Source organism: Ixodes scapularis, unplaced genomic scaffold, assembly GCF_016920785.2.
Source record: "Ixodes scapularis isolate PalLabHiFi unplaced genomic scaffold, ASM1692078v2 PGA_scaffold3__209_contigs__length_174095766, whole genome shotgun sequence".
Classification (NCBI taxonomy): domain Eukaryota; kingdom Metazoa; phylum Arthropoda; class Arachnida; order Ixodida; family Ixodidae; genus Ixodes; species Ixodes scapularis.
The window spans coordinates 44,687,936-44,704,207 of record NW_024609868.1 but is presented as its reverse complement, the minus strand read 5'-3'; the positions used below and the strand labels follow the sequence as shown (position 1 = coordinate 44,704,207).

The 16,272-nt window shown below is 49.7% G+C and overlaps 1 protein-coding gene across 1 annotated transcript; it reads left to right on the top strand.

Annotated features, from left to right (window-relative positions):
* Positions 1 to 9,407: 9,407 nt before the first annotated feature.
* Positions 9,408 to 14,309, top strand: LOC120841353. The gene is made up of 2 exons (XM_040212229.1): positions 9,408 to 11,491; positions 13,856 to 14,309. Exons 1-2 carry the CDS (start codon positions 9,408 to 9,410, stop codon positions 14,307 to 14,309), a joined length of 2,538 nt encoding a protein of 845 aa, XP_040068163.1.
* Positions 14,310 to 16,272: the final 1,963 nt, after the last annotated feature.

Below are 16,272 nucleotides of genomic sequence, written 5' to 3'. Positions count from 1 at the left end.
GGCCACCGATCCCCCCTGACTTGCTGAACAGGCACCTTGTTCTAGTGTCTCCAATGTTATACTGTTTCTGCAAGGACAGCAGAAAGATACTAATCTAATAACAGCTCATGGGGATACAGTCATATGATTGAACAGATTGAACTCACTTATATATGACTTTGAAGGGACTCAGTTCCTTCCGGACCACCACATTTTGTTTTTGTTTGTCCTTCGGTGCCACCTTGCCCCCATAAGTTGTTCCGGCAAGTCCCACGCGACCCCAAAAAGCTGGCGCCATGTATTTTGCTACCATGGTTGGTTTGGTCTGCTTCATTATTTTTTTGCTTGATAGGAGCCAATGGTGGTGCCCCGATTGGTCGGAACGACACGAACTGTGAAGTCCCGTAGGGTAGTCTAATAATCCGACAATGGTTCTTCGGGCTGTTGATAACGCTGGCGGAACCGATGACGCTCCAGGTCCATGTTGCACGACTTTTCATAGTGCGCGCTGAGGGTGTCGACGTCTCTTGTCGGAGTTTTAGAAGCGGCTGCCGCTGACGTCGTTGCTGGCGACGGCACAGTGACAGCGCGGGATGACGGCAATGCGTCGAAGACCGGTTGACCCTCCGCTCCCAGGCATTGGCGCAGAAGGTATCGACGACATTCCGAGGGCAGCGCGTGAGCACCACATGCCCCCATGAAACATTCGAAGAGCGAAATCCATCGCTCCCAGAGAATTTCTGACTGCCCTGGTTCACTCAAAACGTCTTGAGGGGGTTTGATGTCGGATCCGCCGTCCACCCATCGTCAAAAGAATGTAGAGTCCTAGGTGGACCCGGCGGATCGGGAAGGAACGTCCAGTCACCTGTGCTGCTCTCATGAGACTCTTTATTCAAAAATGATGATGATGATGAAGAAGAAGTAAGTACCGAATACATAGCATAGAAGAGTACGAAGTTATCCGAATATATGAAAATATAACAATGAAGAAAACACCCCCAGAGGGTACACGCAGTGCACGTGGCAAATGACGGCTTAAGAAACGCTGGGCGTGGCTCGTTATCTTCCTGATTCGTGATTGTTCTCCGGCGGTCGTGTCGGATAATGTCGCATAGACCTATAACACACTGTATACAGTATGAAATCTTGTCAAAATATTTGAATTTGGCTTTTTGTAACAACCACTTATTTAGGACACCTGAAACTTTTCTTCAGATTGAGCAACAGCTTTCACTTATTTTATTAGCGCTATGTGTGATTTTGCAAACTGGTGCCATTTGCAACCGAGCGGTACCACTTGAAGCTCATTTGGCACCATTTGCAAGCTCAGCGGTACCACTTGAGGCCCAAGTGGCACCACTTGAGGCCCAAGTGGTACTACTTAGTTTGCAAGTGGTACCACTTGAAAGCAAGAAGTACCACTTAAAATACCACTTCATATTTTCACCTGGAATGACGTCGGTGAGCTTGCCGTGCATGGTGGCCATGAAAGCCCTCTTTCGCAGATGCCTTGGCTGCCTTGGTCCGGAGTTTTGTCCACCCAGCCGCCTCCTCCCAGCCGGTTGACAACGACACTCGTGTCGTCCGTCGCGGCTCAGATCATCATCGACTGAACATTAGCGATGTGGTCATCGGTGGCGACCATGCCCATGTAGATCCCAGCTGCGAAGAATCTCAGTCCGACTCTATTAGTAGCTGCTGCTCGGCGGTCATCATGGTCGCCGTCTCTCGTCGCGCAGCTGGGGGGCTATGTTGCACGTTTTGGACTCCCAGGCGACTAGAGAGCAGGAAGTGACGTAGGTGTGAATGAACGTATCTTAGCAGCACCACGCAACGCGTCATCAGCGAATCCACCAATCAACATTCAAAGAGCGTTGTTGACGTCACTTCCTTCTCCCTAGTCTCCTGGGAATCCAAAACGTGCAACATAGCCCCCCAGGTCACACTGCCGTCTCACTGTGGTTTTCGACAAGCAGTATTGTCGTCGAAAGCAATCGTCGCGTATCGCGAAGGCATCCGCGTGCTCGCGGAAAACCCGTCGTTGTGCGCGTTGTTCGAGCCATCGTTTCACAACAAGCATCGCCGCCGTTTTTTACAGCGAAGCTGTCTATGGCTATTGGCGACGTGTCCGATCGAAAGGGTCGCTGTGGTGGGCTTTCCACGATTGGCCGAATGCTGACTACGACGTCAGCAAAGGATGTCTCATTGAGGGAAATTGGAGTAATGCAAGGAGTTCAATGTTGGCGGTGTTGCTTTCAGAGCGCAATGATTTGAAGCTTCCATCATGTTCATTGCAAATAACATCGAACTTGTTCGCAAGGTAATGACGTCACGAGAGGTAACAATAGGAGGGCGCCACCAAAATATCTCTTGTACCGCAGGGAAGGATACGAGCGCGAGCTCCTCACTCTAGGGCACATCTCGGCGGCATAAGCTTTCGTGCATTAAGGGCAGCTGCCAAGGATTGAGCTCGCGCTTCTAGCCTTCGCTGCGGTACAACGTAAGGTGAAACGGAGTATAGGTTCTGAAATTTTTTTCGTGCGCGGACAGAGTGTGTAGATCGAGAATTCGCGGCGTCATAGTGTTAAATGCATCAAGATCTTTACTGGAATGGAACGGACAGGACTGGCATGGCGCCTAGGTCAGTCTCGGATGGTCGCGCCGCCGCGCGTATATGCACCCGCTCAAGATCATGGCTCGCGCTGTTTGGTTGTTCTGGACGGCAACTTGGTTGCTTGCTACATAACACTTCTTCCCCCTTAGATTGACTGTTGATATCTTGAAGGTGGATGCTTAGCCCGAGGAGGGTTGGTGCGTCGATACACTTGAGCCGGGTCCACTGCCTCCGCACGCACACCGGTAGAGTAGCCGGTGGACCAACTTGGACGGGGTCTACTGCTACAGTTCCTTCCGGATGCTGTAACGGTAAACTCGGAGGCAGCTTCTCAGTAGTAAGAGTTGGAGTGACGGTTTCAGCCTCCGCGGCTGTGAACCACGCTGCTGGCGCCGACGATTCGCACGAGCCGCCTGTGAGGGACTCAGGGGAACCCGAGATGCGTGTGACGTAGAACCCGACAATCGTCTACGTATGTGGTCCACGTGCCTGCGAATTTCTCCAAATCTCGTTTGAAGGAGCCAAGACCTTAGACCAAGGTGCTTGAGAAGCATTCCCTCTATCCCCCTTGGCTTCCAGCGAAAATTCAGGGCAAACACTGGTTGTCCTTCAACAAAGCGGCGTGAAGAGGTTGCCACTTCCTTTCCTTCCTCGCCTTTTTTTCTGGTTGCTTGTCTGCTCTGGTGTCAGTCGGCTAATGCTAGATGCAAGTTCGCGACCGAGCATAAGCAGTTCAGGCGTTTTGTCTGTCGAAGTTGTAACGGTGGTGTGCTGCATGTAGAGGAATCTTGCAGTCTCACCAACAAGCTACCAACTTTATCTTTCTGAAGCGCTTGTTGCAGTTCATAGACCATGCGCTCAGCATGGCTGTTGGTAGCAGGATGATATAGGATGCGCTTGTCACCGCTTTTATTCCATTTCGGTTGTAAAAGTCGAGCACTTCTCTTGATACAAAAACGCTCACATTGTCTGACAGTTTTCTGTGGCAGGCCAAAAGTCACGAAAATAGCACGCAGTTCCCGAATAACAGCTGTGGAGGTTGCCGAAGTCATTGCTCTCATTTCCAGCCATTTGGTGGACGCATCCACAACAACGAGGGGCATCTGTCCTTCCATCGCTCCTGCAAAATCAATGTGCATCGTATGCCATGGCTGAGATGGGTGCTCCCAGATAGGAACTGGTGCCTTCACCGGTGTACGCCAGGATTCCTGGCAGGTCATGCATTTTTTGAGGGCGCACTTGATGTCCTTGTCGATCGCAGGCCACCATAAATAGCTCCTGGCTGTTGCTTTCATTGACACTATGCCCTTGTGCCCAGCGTTTAGTAATTTCATGGCTTCCGAACGTGCTGATGATGGAATGACCACCCGTGAGTGCCATATGACACAGCCTTGTTGAGTCGAGAGTTCAGTAAGTTTATTTTTGTATGGGAAGAACCGTCCCCCTTAAGGTGGTCAGAGTTCCCTTGCTGTAACGCTTTGGAAATCTGGGAGAGGATACGGTCTTGAAGCGTCATGCTTGTAATCCTTTTTGCCGTGAGCGGTGATGCCGGAAGCGCTTCTATGATCAGCACGCCTCCAGGCGGGCATAGTTCGTCCTCACTGTCCACTAAGGGAAGTCGACTCGATGCATCAGCATCCTGGTGCCTCTTTCCCGGACGGTACACGAGCTCGTAAGCTGCGAGCTTGACACACAAACGCATCATGCGCGGAGACAGCACTTGCGGCATTGGCTTGTGTGGTCCCAGAATGCCGAGCAGTGGTTGGTGGTTCGATCGTGACGATAACAACATGTCGTCCGGCAATGTGCTGGTGAAAATGTATTGCGCCGTAAATAATTGCGAGGCCCTTTCTATCTAGTTGAGAATAATTCTTCTCAACGTTTCCTAATGTCCTAGAAGCAAACGCTATCGGCGCTTCACGGCCTGCGCTGTCCAACCGGGCCAAGACGGCACCGACGCCGTAGGGTAGGGGTCCCAAACACGCGGCCTGCGGGTCGCATGCGGCCCACGACTCGCTGGGACGCAGCCCGCAGGCAACCGGCTACGCGTCCCGGTCCCAATGTCTAGAGCGCTATAAATGGCATGCGCCAGCGTGATCACCTCTCGCCGATTCATTTTCGCTCAAAAGGTAGCCCTGCTCTTTTAACGTATTCGCATAGTTTATGCTTATCTGTGTTCATTTGCCCTTTCTTTCACTTTATACTTTGCTTCCCAGATTTGTGTAATGTACTATAATTCCGCGGCTAGACTGCAAGCGCAAACTGTTCGTTGAAGGATGCATTTCGTCTGCGCGAACAATCAGCAGGAGCAACTGGCAAAGATAAAGCTACGAGCTCGGGATTCTCGCCTTCAAAAAGCTATTACCATTAAAATGCAAGTATTTGTTCGAGTGTTGTAGTAAAAGTCGTCAGGAAAACAACAACTGTCACATTAACTGATTGTTTTTCGAGACATCTTGAGCTTGGTTAATTCCTGGGTGAATTGAGCAAACGGGAATGACGGTGTACTTGTTCTATTAAAAATGCCGGCACGTTGGCGGAGCGGTGTCATTTTGATTCTTATCACATCAGGTCAAGGCCAAAAATAGGCTTAAGAGCAAATCAAATGTAAAGATGTCACTAACAAAACTTTGAGATTACAAAAAAAAAACATGAAGCACAAGGTCCCTCCCCTCCCTCGTCTTACGTTGGAACTCGACCTTTCAGGTGTGGGATACCTGGCCCCACACTCAAATGAGTTTGAAGCCACTGCGGTAGGGGGACGCGTCGCAGGAGGGCATGAGGGGCTTAGATTCATCGTCGTGAATCAGAGTGGTTCTTTGCAGGATGAGCTCCTTTAGCTTCCTGAACGCTATCTTGTGGGCGCTGCCCCAGCTCTATGGAGCGTTTATTCATGATGTCCATGTTCATGATAGATGAGAGTTGTCACTTCCCATTCCATCCTCGTCGCCAATTGTTAAATACATCAAGATCTTTCCTGGTACGAAACGGACAGGACTGGCATGGCGCCTAGGCCTAGGTCAGTCTCGGATGCTTGCGCCGCCGCGCGCATGCACCCGCTCGAGATCATGCCTCACGCTGTTCGGTTGTTCTGGGCGGCAGCTTAGTTGCTTGATACATAACACATAGTCTATCCACCAATCGTAGTGCCTCGTTTTCTTCTGACGTAGTCATCGCCCTAGCGACGTTATCAGCAGTTGTACTTTGGACTTGCTATGGGCATTACGCGCGCAGTTCGCTCTGAGTTAAGGTGCAACCCCATCCTTGGTTAGTGTGGTTCTGAACCAACAGATGGCGGTGGAATCGCCTTCCAGGTAGGGTGCCTACATGTCTGTCTGTCTCAGGGTGAAGACATCCATTGTTGCCCTGAATGTGCCAGCGCGTGACGCTCTCGCGCACTTGGTGCGTGACTTGGGTGGTAAAATGGCGTTTATGCATTAGCCAAAGCTACGCGCTCGAGCTGAGCGACACCGGATTGCGCGCACTTCAACACGCATAAAACAACGATTGGGCGGAAAAATGGCTGAGATGTCACCACTCAAGCAAAAGAGCGCGTGTGTATGAAGGCACTCTACTTCCAGGCCTATACATCAATGCGAGAAATCGTGTGTGGTGGCGCTTCGATAGAGTGGGGTATTTTTATTTATCCTGAATTTGACATCCCTGGTCCTTTGCGTGTTTTTCTCTGCACAAGCTTTCTTTGGAACGCGCACGGCTGCGCCAGTTCTCGTGCAAGGGGGCCAGTTGCCGCTCCGAGTTTCCGTGTGCAGCAAATGTGGGCAGAACAAAACGCGAAAATCTTCCTGAGCCAAATGGCGAGACACATGCACAACAAAACCACTGACGCGTTGAAAAATATAAAATTGCCTGTGCGCCGTTATCGGAGATTTCAAAGGCCAATTACACATAGTTCAATGTGATCAGATTTATATTGACACAAATGAAGGTGACGAGAGAGAGAGAGAAATACTTTATTTTAAAACAACTCTTACCGCTCATTCACACTGGAAGCGGATCCGCGTTCGCAAAGCGGTTGCGAACGCGGTTGTATAAAGATCCAGTGCAATTGCACGCGCACTTCATATCAGCGAGTGCGCGTGCAATTGTACTGGATCTTTATACAACCGCGTTCGCAACCGCTTTGCGAACGCGGATCCGCTTCCAGTGTGAATGAGCGGTTAGTCCGAGTCGTCGCTATCTAAGGAGCCTGGCTGGACCCCGCTGCTGGGTCCGGTTGACAGGACCCCGTTATGTGTTTGATGTGGGCCACCAGCAATGGCCACAGGGTCGGGCGGAGTTCCTGGGGTGGAACGGTCCAGCTCTCCCAGGAATATGGGATGGTGTAATGATGTGATCAATACGGCGACAAGAAGAGGAAGAAAATAGAAGGAGACAAGTGAAAAAGGGGAAGAAAAGAAGTAGAGGAGAACGATGAGATCCAGGGTGAAGAGCGGACGGATTCGAAAAAGCTTGGCTCCGGAATACACCGGCGAAGCTGTCATTCACAGGAGTCTGCCGACCTGTCTTCACCGTCGACTTTGAACGGCAAGCCTGGCTCAAGAGCGAACCGGCAAAGCCCTCCGCCATCGGAGAACGAGCTTGTAGTCCCGATCAAACCAGTAATCAAGAAAAGGAAAAGTATCGTATTAAAAAAAAAAAAGATATCTGGCTCACTTTCAAAATGTTTTTTTTTTTTTTTTTTCTAACACGTTTTGAACGCGGTAGCCTACTTTGAGGCCGTTTCTATGCCGAAGGCGCAAGCACGCGGCGGACAAACACCTCGAAGAGATAAATTCACTGACCGGCGCCGAAGTCATGTATGCAGATGCTGCCAGAGACGACGCGGGCCGCTCAGCGATTGCATGGCACTCTGTCTCCAGGAACACCACATGGAGTGGCATCACGCACAAAACCAGCAGCCCGAAAACGGCAGAGTTATTAGCGCTGCTTCACGCCATCCAAGAAGCGGCACATACGCTACCTCGAACAGTCACTGAAGCACGCATCTTCACCGATTCCCGTGAAGCTCTGCAAGAATGCGGCCGGGGCAACAGCACAAATCCGGTGGTAAAACAAATCAAGAGCATCATTGTTGGATCTCGTCCGCGAGTCAACATCGTACTTTCGTGGGTCCCCGGACACGAAGGTGTCCCGGGGAACGAGAGGGCGAACGAGGCCGCGAGGGCGCAGCTACATGCAGGTTTTATGCCCTCACCTGGCCACGGTCCCCCCCCTCGTGGAAGAAGACCCGGGCTTCCCACCCGACATTGAAGAGATCAAAAAAGAGGAGAGGGCTGCCAGGAAGCTCAGACTCGGCGCCCTTCTCCCACCTGATGAAGACCCTGTCCCTCCTGGTTACAGCAGGTGGGAACGGGTCTGCATACGCAGGCTTCAAACGAAGACGGCAATTACCCTCATGTGGCTGGCGAGGTTTCACCGCCCGTCCACACCCGAAGACGTCGGCCCTGATCCGCTCTGCATGCACTGCGGGATTCCAGCCACGTGCACCCATCTCGTCTGGACGTGCGAGGGGGTCGCAGAGCATCGGAACGACGCCATTAACTCACTCCCTGAAGAGGCAAGACCAGCTACGTACGAGGACTGGACCCGCCCCAGGCTCGAGCACCCGCACCGCAAACACATTCTCGATTCCCTGATTAGTTTCGTCCGCTCATCGGGGATCGCCTGTTACATTTAGCCTCCTCCCCCTACCCTTCCCATAATCCCCTTCTCCCGTCACGATTGGATGACTTTATCAAAAAATCGTGATGTATCCCATTCCTTTAATAAATACGTTTTCTCACTCACTCACTCCTAACAACCGGTTCACTGGGGTGCTATGTTGCGCTTTTTGCACTCCCATGAGACTTGGAAGAGGGAAGTGACGTCAACGACTAGAGCAAATGCAGATTGGATGTTGACAGAAGAAAACAAAATCAACATCCAATCTGCATTTGCTGCGTTGTTGACGTCACTTCCCTCTCCCTAGTCGCCTGGGAGTGCAAAAAGCGCAACATAGCCCCCCTGGTCACCATCGGTACGCTGGCAGCTGGAGCCAAACGAGACCGGCTTCTACCACCAGCGTAAACCAGTGCCAACCTCGGCAAGTCGAACTTTGGACGTACGCCCTTTTCTTTTATTTATTTGCTAATAATTTTCCCTTTTTTTACGTGGATTCGGAAAGTAGAATAACTGGGTGCAAATATATTTTTTTGACATCAAAAATCAGACGGACCTCTCAGTTTCCTATCTTTTTTCCATAAAGAACCTGACAATAACTGGCGTCCGCGACAGGACTCTGACGATCATCCGTCTGGTTTTTGGTGAAAACATATAAGTTATGGATTTAAAGGAGTTGATGACCCTGGGTGAAAAGCTGGGGATCACAGGAACAGAATTGCGAACATGGGTTGATCAGGAACGAGCTCGGCAAAGAGAGGACAGAGTGGCCGAACGAGAAGCTCTCCGACAGAAAGCGGAACTGGAGGAAAGAACGGAGAGAACGCACCAGCTTAAGCTTAGGGTGATTGAGGCCGAGGGGTCGGCAAGTGACAGGCGTGGTGCAGGCGGTGGTGAAGGACCCCAAGGGGTTACGGCACCACAGTACCTCAGTCCTCATAAGCTAATGCCGTCGTTTGATGACCAAAGAGACGACTTGGATGCATACCTGAAAAGATTTGAGGTCCTAGCCATGGGACAGTAGTGGCCAAGAGGAAAATGGGCCACTGCATTAAGCCTCTGCTTGGTGGGTGAGGCCCTAAATGTATTCGGAAGGATGTCCCCGGACGACTCCTTAGATTATTAGAAAGTAAAGATGGCACTTTTACAGCGGTTTCGCTTTACAACCGAAGGATATCGCGAAAGATTCCGAGGAAGCTCTCCAAATAACGGCGAGACAGGCAGCCAGTACGCCGCGAGGCTAGAGGGATTATTCGATCGCTGGGTGGAGGTGGGCCTTCGTCCCAAAACGTACGGCGATCTGCGGGACCTGGTGATCGCTGAACAGTTCATCAAGGGCTGTCATTTGAAGCTGGCTGTGTTCCTCAAGGAGCGGAGTTGCAATACACTTCCCTTGATGGCTGCGGCAGCGGATAAGTTCATGGAAGCACACAGGCAAGACAATCTGGCTCACTTCAAGGAGGACCATAGCCAGTGTGATAATGATTTAAAGAATGACCTGCCAAGTATCAAGCAAGAAACAAAAATCAGGTGTTTCTTGTGCGGCAGAGTTGGTCACCGAGCGACAGATTGCGTGTCCAGACCTGAACAGCGACTCCTAGTATGTCAAATTTGTCAGAGATCGGGACACGATGCCAAAGCTTGCTTTCAGCGGAAGGGCGGGAAAACTCAGCTCTCATGCTTTATAGTACCTGAATCTGGAAGTACAGCATGTGAGTTTGAAGAAAGCCATATGCATAACGAAGAAACGCACGGTGTGGAGCAAACCAACGAAGCACTCGTGAGTGTTGTGTGCGATAAAAAGGACCACCAACCAAAGAGACGCATGCCAGTAGAACGTGGACTACTAGACGGACAGCCCGCTAAGGTGTTACGAGATACTGGCTGCAACACCGCTATCGTGCGCAGAAAGTTGGTTGGTCCTCAGCACCTGACGGGCAAACAACGTCAGGTGGTCCTAGTAGACGGAACATGCAAATTGTTACCAGAAGCAATCGTTAGAATAGCTTCTTCATACTTTACTGGAGAGGTTGTCGCAAAATGTATGGACGAGCCACTTTATGACGTAATTATTGGCAACGTTCAGGGAGCCAAGGAGGTACTAGACCTCGAGCCAAATGGGAGAAGTGGGGAGGAGGCTGAAGCAACAGAGAGTTTGCAACTGGACAGGAACATACTCGCCGCATTGAAAAGCCATGTTCCTGCTACTCCAAATCCCACACCCAACCTCGGCTTTGAAGATGTTACAAAGGACGTCTTTCAAAGAGAACAGTTGAAAGACACGTCATTGGATATCTGCCGCGGAAGGATCGCCAACACTCACGTGACAAAAGGGGGCAACACCTACAGTTTTTATTTAAGCAAGGGAGTTCTCTTCCGCAGATGCCTCCTCGCAAACGGGAAGGAGTTCCGCCAAGTGGTTGTCCCCAGAATGGTACGCCACAATATCCTCAGTCTGGCTCATGATATCGCAATGGCAGGCCACCAGGGTGCCAAGCGCGCGAGTGACAGAGTCCTAGAATCTTTTTATTGGCCTGGAGTCTTAGCGGATGTTAAGCGGTTTGTGCGGTCGTGTGACCTGTGCCAGAGAACGATTCCTAAAGGAATGTTGTCGAAAGCACCTTTGGGGCGCATGCCCATCATTGAGACACCTTTCGAACGAGTGGCTATCGATCTGATAGGACCGCTGTCACCCACCTCTAAGAAGGGGAATCGGTTCATACTCACCCTAGTGGATTTTGCGACTCGATACCCAGATGCCGTCGCTCTACCATCCACTGACTCGCGAACAGTAGCGGAGGGTTTAATCGAAATGTTCTCCAGAGTGGGTCTGCCACGCGAAATTCTTTCAGACAGGGGTACGAGCTTTACCTCGGAGTTGATGAATGAGGTAATGGAGCTTCTCTCGATCAAGCACTTATTGTCTTCCCCGTACCACCCCATGTGCAATGGTCTGGTCGGAAAATTTAAAGGTACGCTCAAGCAAATGCTGAAAAGGATGTGCGAAGAGAAACCTCAGTCTTGGGACGAGTACTTGGCGCCAGTGCTCTTCGCCTACCGCGAAGCGCCACAGGCGAGTTTAGGGTTTTCTCCTTTCGAGTTGATTTATGGACGACACATACGAGGCCCATTGTCGGTGCTGAAAGAAATCTGGACTGAAGATACAATCAGTGATGAGCTGAAGACGACTTATAGCTACGTGTTAGAGCTTCGGAGTCGGTTAGAACAAACAATGGAACTAGAGCATAGTTGTAACCCGAGACTGGGGATACGGACAAGGGACAAAACACAGAACGACAGGGACGAAGTCTCAAACGCAGCTACAAACTTTATTTCACAGGACAAACATATATGTCACTCGCCACCCTCGTCCCCCTCTTTTCCCTTCCTTTTCCCAAAACTCCACCCCTTCCCTCTTCCTTTTCCCAAGCCCCCGTACATTCCAGTCAAAAACAATTTTGATGGCGCCAACTCCAAGTTGCCGACAGATCCCGTGTCAACAGCCCACACCGCGACATCCCGAGGTCACTCCGGCTCTCCCAAACACAGTCGCAAAGACGCCGACAGAACCCTTGTCCCCCCACACACACCGTGAAACCCCGAGGTCATCCCGGTTCTCTCAAACCAGTCAGCCGCAAAAATTTTTCGGCTTCCGAACTTAAGTGGACGGACGTGTGACTGATGCATTCGGGAGACGTCTTTATTCTAATGGTCTCTCTCACTAATCTTTTCATGTCGTTGTTTTCTTTTTCTACAATCTTTACGTCTCCCCAGGCTGGAGTGCAGTCGGCACATTCATTCAAATGTTTAGCTATTTCCGAATTCGTATAATTGTTTTTTACATTTCTTTTATGTTCCGATAATCTGTCATTCACACATCTTTTGGTTTGACCTACATAAATGACACCACATTTCATTGGTATCTCGTACACTACACCGATCGCGCATACTGTAGACTTCTCTCTGTGCGCCCTTTTACACTGGTTGGGTGTTCTCAAAAATGGGGTCAACCGGTCCAATCTGAAATCCCTCTCAAAAACTACGTCGGCGCCGAACTTCTTTGCGCACGCCTTTAAGTTGTGTGAGATGTCATGGTGGTACGGGATAACCGCCCAACGACCCCGCCGGGGCTCTAGACTTCCTTTATTTCCCGAAACTATCTTTTTTATCTGTCCAATTATGCTATCACCCGAAAACCCAGCATTCCTCAGTCGACACATCTGCTTCTCCACTGCCTTACTAACGTAGTGTGTGCAAGATCGGTTTAAGGCATTGCCTAATAATGATCTAATAATGCCGCATTTAACTGTCCTGGAGTGGCAACTCGAGCGCGGCAGGATAGGTTTCGGCATGAGTTTTCCGTACTCCCAGCATATACCATTTTTCACGTGAATCTGCAAATCCAGAAACTGCAAGCTCCCAGCTTTCTCTCTTTCTAGCGTAAATTCCAATTCTGGTGCGGACTTCCTGACTATTCTTTCCAAATCTCTTCCCAGCTTTTCTTCTGCCGTACACACTAAAATATCATCGACGTAACGTCGGACAAAACCTACGTTCTCTGGCGTTCCTCCTAGAAAACTCAACACACTGGAATCTAGACTGTTTAAATAAATCTCCGACAGAATCGGCGCCACCGCTGACCCGATACATACACCCTCTTTTTGAATATATTTTCGTCCACTGTACTCAACCACTGTTGATTGCAAGTAATACTCTAAAATACGTAAAAAACTGTCAACCGAAATTCCTGCTCCAGACTGAAATCTTACAAGATTTAGCTCCAGGTGGTCTTTGACCCGTTCCATCAGGAGATTTTTCTCCAAGGAATAGTATAAGTTTTTTATGTCCATTGAAAAAACAAACCGACGCTCATGGTGATGTTCCCCCAAAATTTCGATTAGTTCCGCAGTGTTCCTGAGCGATAACGCGTTCGCCAACGGCACAAAAGAAAACCCCTTCTGGATGAACCCCGATACAACTTTCTGCCACGTTCCATTTTCATTGATTACAGCCGAAAAATTTTTGCGGCTGACTGGTTTGAGAGAACCGGGATGACCTCGGGGTTTCACGGTGTGTGTGGGGGGACAAGGGTTCTTTCGGCGTCTTTGCGACTGTGTTTGGGAGAGCCGGAGTGACCTCGGGATGTCGCGGTGTGGGCTGTTGACACGGGATCTGTCGGCAACTTGGAGTTGGCGCCATCAAAATTGTTTTTGACTGGAATGTACGGGGGCTTGGGAAAAGGAAGAGGGAAGGGGTGGAGTTTTGGGAAAAGGAAGGGAAAAGAGGGGGACGAGGGTGGCGAGTGACATATATGTTTGTCCTATGAAATAAAGTTTGTAGCTGCGTTTGAGACTTCGTCCCTGTCGTTCTGTGTTTTGTCCCTTGTCCGTATCCCCAGTCTCGGGTTACAACTATGCTCAATTTACACCAGCTAGCCTGCACCCTCACCATTGCTTCATTAATGGAACTAGCTCACCAAAAACTGGACGAAGCAAGACAGACTCAAAAGCGATATTATGACCGAAGAGCGAGAGGCCGACAGTTGAAGGTATGAGATCGGGCTCTGATCTTACTGCCCACCAGCCACAACAAATTGCTCATGCAATGGAAAGGTCCTTTTCCCGTGGTCGAAAAGAAAAACGAAGTCGACTACAAGCTAAATTTGGGTCATGCTCACAAAGTTTTTCATATCAACATGTTAAAGCGGTACGAAGAGCGCGAGGCACCATTTTCTGTCGCGGAACATGTGGGTTCTTTCATAGCGAAAGGAGATGAAGAAGACGTAAATGAACTTCCTTCTATAGGCGTCCAGAGAAGCCAGGGGCCAGAAGATGTGCTTCTGTCTAAAACGTTAACTGATGGACAACTTACGGAAGTGAAGAAGCTCCTGTACAACTATGACGACGTCTTCTCTGATGTACCGGGGAAAACGGATCTTCTACATTGCCATTTGGAACTCAGTACGTCGGCACCCGTCAGAACCCAACAGTACCCAATTCCATTCGCAATGAAGGAAACGATTGAAAGGGAGGTATAGGAGATGCTGAAGCTGGGAATAGTTGAGAGATCCACTTCTCCATACAACTCCCCGCTGGTCTTAGTGAAAAAATCAGATGGTGCAGTAAGGCTTTGTATTGACTTTCGACCACTCAACAGTGTCTTAACGCCAGACGCCAAACCTATCCCGCGAATTGACGTCGTGCTCACTGAGGTAGGACCAAAGAAATTGTTTTCCAAATTGGATTTGGCAAAGGGATATTGGGAAATTCCACTCACAAATGATTCCAAAACAAAAACAGCCTTCTCAACTGATTCTGGTTTGTATCAGTTCGCATATATGCCATTTGGAATCAAGACAGCCTCAGCTGTGTTTACGCGATTGATGAGGCAGCTCCTGACCAACGTTCCAAATGTCCACCATTATATAGATGATGTCCTGATCGCCACCGACACCTGGGACGAACATATGGAACCACTGCAACGGGTGATGGAGAAAATACGGCAGGCGGGAATCACGGTGAAGCCAAAAAAGTGTGAGATCGGAATGGAGAGAATATCTTTCCTCGGTCACGAACTAGGAAACACAGAGATAGGACCACTGTCCTCATCACTCGAGAAAATAAAGAAAGCAGAGAAACCGAAGACAAAGAAACAAGTTCGATCTTTCTTAGGTTTAACGGGATACTATAGATCGTTCATCCCTAACTATGCAGAAATTGCGGGTCCTTTGGTGGAACTAACAAAGAAGCGCGAACGAAACGACGAGGAGTGGACGACCGCGCGCGAGAGAGCCTTCAACGAGCTGAAGCGGGCACTTGCGGAATCACCTATTCTTAAAAGCGCAGACCTCTCGAAAGAGTTAATTCTAAGAACCGATTTTTCTGAACACAGCTTGGGGGCGGTGCTTATGCAGGAACACGAGGGGATACTGCATCCTTTAGCGTATGCCAGTAAGCAGCTCCTTCCGAGAGAGAACTTTTCTACGATTGAGAGAGAGTGCCTCGCACTCGTATGGGCAGTGGATAAGTTTCATCTGTACTTATACGGTAGGCATTTCGTGGTGCAAACAGACCATCAGCCACTACAGTACTTAAACAAAGCAAAGCAGCTGAAGAGTCGGGTGCTCCGCTGGAGTTTGTTATTGCAAGAATATTCATTTCGAATAGAACACATTAAAGGCAACGAAAATGTCGGAGCGGATTACCTTAGTCGGTTGTGAATTTGTACTTAGCAAAAGGACACATCATTATGAATATTTTATTTTGTTTTTTTCGTGGACTAAAAAGGAAAAAAAACTTAAAGGGGGGGTCATTGTAGTGATGTGATCAATACGGCGACAAGAAGAGGAAGAAAATAGAAGGAGACTAGTGAAAAAGGGGAAGAAAAGAAGTAGAGGAGAGCGAGGAGATTCAGGGCGAAGAGCGGACGGATTCGAAGCTGTCATTCACAGGAGTCTGCCGACCTTTCTTCACCGTCGACTTTGAACGGCAAGCCTGGCTCAAGAGCGAACCGGCAAAGCCCTCCTAACAACCGGTTGACTGGTCACCATCGGTACGCTGGCAGCTACGAGACCGGCTTCTACCACCAGCGTAAACCAGTGCCGGCAAGTCGAACTTTGGACGTACGCCCTTTTCTTTTATTTATTTGCTAATAAGTTTCCCTTTTTTTTACGTGGATTCGGTAAGTAGAATAACTGGGTGCAAATATATTTTTTTTAGATCAAAAATCAGACGGACCTCTCAGTTTCCTTTCTTTTTTCCATAAAGAACCTGACAGATGGAAGGTGGGATGTGAGATCGGGTAAGAATATGGGGGGAAGAGAGGGCTCTAGGACATTCCCAGTAAGTGTGAAAGGCGTTGGGGTAACCGCCGCATACTTGACACGCCGGTTCGCCCGACCTGTTTTCAATGTGGTGCTGTATGGCGTCGTTGGGTAGCGTGAGTGTCTGTGCCTGACGGATCAGGGCTGCGTCCTCTCTCGTGTGTGTGTGGGATGGTGA

Excerpts from the sequence above, each read along its gene's own strand:
- LOC120841353 (XM_040212229.1), top strand. The coding sequence starts at position 9,408 with ATGGCACTTTTACAGCGGTTTCGCTTTACAACCGAAGGATATCGCGAA. Across the intron at positions 11,492-13,855 it reads GTGTTAGAGCTTCGGAGTCG|CCACAACAAATTGCTCATGC; the intron begins GTTAGAACAAAC and ends ACTGCCCACCAG.